At 45.8% G+C, this 2,567-nt stretch overlaps 1 protein-coding gene across 1 annotated transcript; it reads right to left on the bottom strand.

The window, feature by feature from the left end:
* Window positions 1-1,081: 1,081 nt before the first annotated feature.
* On the bottom strand, window positions 1,082-1,327 carry CTXN3 (cortexin 3). The gene has a single exon (XM_049649118.1). It carries the CDS (start codon window positions 1,325-1,327, stop codon window positions 1,082-1,084), a length of 246 nt encoding a protein of 81 aa, XP_049505075.1.
* Window positions 1,328-2,567: the final 1,240 nt, after the last annotated feature.

Raw genomic sequence — 2,567 nt, 5'->3', positions numbered from 1 at the left:
TTTTGGGGTCTTAAATAGTGCTTAGTACAGGTTGTACGCAGGCAGGACGATCTGTGGGAGCCCTTTCTGAAATGTGAGAGGGTTGAACTCGATGACCTTGCAGCTTTTTCTGTCTCTCGGGACACTGTCTGTCCTCCGCATTCTGTCTCACACGTGGCCACCAGTGCATTCGTCTCGGTGAAATAGGAGAGGAGATGCTACCGTTTCTTGCAAAGTTTTATTTGGCTTCCCTATTCAGCCATAAACACACATTCCTCTTAAGACTGTGAAAGTCTTCTCTTCTAGACAATTAACTTTTTGCTTACAAACACGACTCGTAGCTGCCATTGCAACCCAGAATTTCAGTCACGTGTGTGAAAAAAGTAAATTCGCATTATGTATGGACACCTCCACACAGGTTATTAATACAAATACCTAGAGTGTACTTGGCCTGGTGAAGCGTTTTCAAACCTCCGCAAGTCTTTGATTTCAGTTGTATTTGAGAAATAAAATGAGCTCATCCTCACTCATCTTTACTAGGGATGGGACCATTTGCGCTGAACTGTTTGCTCTGTTTGCTCCCCAAAGCTGCCTGCTTTGTAGGAGATAATAGGGACCTTCTTCGGTCTACTCAGCACAGTCTTCCTTACTCTCTGCCAGGGACCCGATTCCCACGATGGTAAAGCAAACTGAGAGACACCTTCAGAGCAAAGAAGTCTCTTCGTGGCCCCGTGACCAGATTCATTTCAGAGCCATTCTGTTCTTTATTCTCTGGTTGAGGGGGGAGAGTGCTTCATTTTATGGCAAAGTTTATGTCAGTGCTGGTGCTCTTGCTTTCACCACCACACGTATTCAGAAGTATTCATTCGTTGAGTAAACAGAGAAATTCAAACCTTTCTATTTTTGGCGAGTGTTAGAAACCTTCATCCCCCGTATCCTCAAATGTTTTGTAACCCAACGGCATGGTTAATAAATGAGGGATTGTGGACCTACGACCGGGTGTTGATGAAACTTGGTGTGTTTAGAATATTGGCTAAAGAGAAATCCTTGCCAAATCATGATGCACGTCACCTCCTCCGGAGGGGATCCTGCTCCCCCTCCGCTAAGCAAGGGCATGGTCAAACTGCCCCTTCTCCAGCCCTTCAAGTCCATCAGCCCAAGTCGAGGTTGGCATGCTCCGATACGGGTCCAGAAGAATCCGGAAGCACCTGACAATGAGGATGCCCAAGAAAATGAACAACAAAATCACAAAAACAAATGTGGTCTTCTGTTCCAGAGACATGCTAGAATCTGATGATGTGTTCTCAAGGGGCACTAGGGGTGAAGGGACGGGCTGTCCTCCATCCATCGTCCAGGGAAGCTAGAGCACAGGATCTCCCAGTTTCCTTTTCTTCCATCATCAGTCTACTGAGGTCATGGTGGCTACTGCGCCTTGGACAGGCTGAGTTATCTGCAAGAAGAAAGAAAGGGAAAGGAGAGGGAATAAACTACCAACGAGCAACTTTATTTCTGCGCTCACAGTCATGTTTTGCAGAGAGAAGAAGGAATCTCTAAACTTTTTCCCCCAAGATGCTAAATTCTGTGTAATTACGGGAAAGAATATTTTACTCTTGCATGAAATTACCAGATTGTCCTCAGAGCAGCCACCTGGAGCCAGGAGGGATGGGCGGGGAAGACAACCAGAGTACAGAAGATGAGAAACGCACAAGGTAATGTTGACCTCGGGGTGTGCTGCCAACTTGACATCCAAAGCCAGTGTCCCCTGCCAAGTCTCTTCCAGACTCCCTCCAATAGTATGACTTTCACATCATTCTTATAATGATACCATTGATGGAACACCAGCTATGTGCCAAGACTCTAGCTAGACGCAACATAGGTTAGCCACTCTACTACAAGCTCCGTGAAAGCCAAGACCTCTAGAGCCTCAGCGGGAGGAAACTGAGGCTGGAAAAGGTGCTTAATACAGAAACTCCCGGGGAGTATCGAGTTCTGGGCTCCAGCCTCTGGCCTCCATTCTACTACTAAATGAGTGTGGGACCTTATAGTCACTAGGCTGTAAAAACGGAATCAGAAATGCCTGTGTATCTCATGGTGCTTTAATGAGGATGAATGTCTGTGAAAACACTTCGGAAAGTATACAGAGAAGAAAGACAAACAAAACCAAGAGTCGCTTCACTTAAGAACTGCCTATGGGAGCCAGGTTGCTTCTTTCCTTTCTGTTGCCTGGATCAAGGGAGAAAGGAGGCGTCTCAGACTCCCAGACTATCAAGCTTCCGCTGCTTGTCTTTTTTCTTCAGAAAACATAGACCAGGTTCAATACTTGACCCTGAGAAGCACCTCGAGAACTGAGCTAGGGAAAAGGGATTGATTGGCTGTATTTTTTTTAAAAAGCTTTACAGTAGCTTCCTACTGTGTAAGACCACCTGAAAAGGAGGAAGACAAGGGAAGAGATAAGTTATCACTATTTCCATTTTACCGATGGATAAATTAAGATATATGAATATTACTGTTTGTCTTTAAAGGCAAGTTGGAGGGCACGCCTGGGTGGCTCAGTCGGTTAAGCGTCTGTCTTCGGCTCAGGTCATGAT

Source organism: Panthera uncia (genome assembly GCF_023721935.1).
Source record: "Panthera uncia isolate 11264 chromosome A1 unlocalized genomic scaffold, Puncia_PCG_1.0 HiC_scaffold_17, whole genome shotgun sequence".
In the NCBI taxonomy this organism is placed as follows: Eukaryota; Metazoa; Chordata; class Mammalia; order Carnivora; family Felidae; genus Panthera; species Panthera uncia.
The sequence above is the reverse complement of the archived record's forward strand: the minus strand, read 5'-3'. Positions and strand labels throughout refer to the sequence as shown.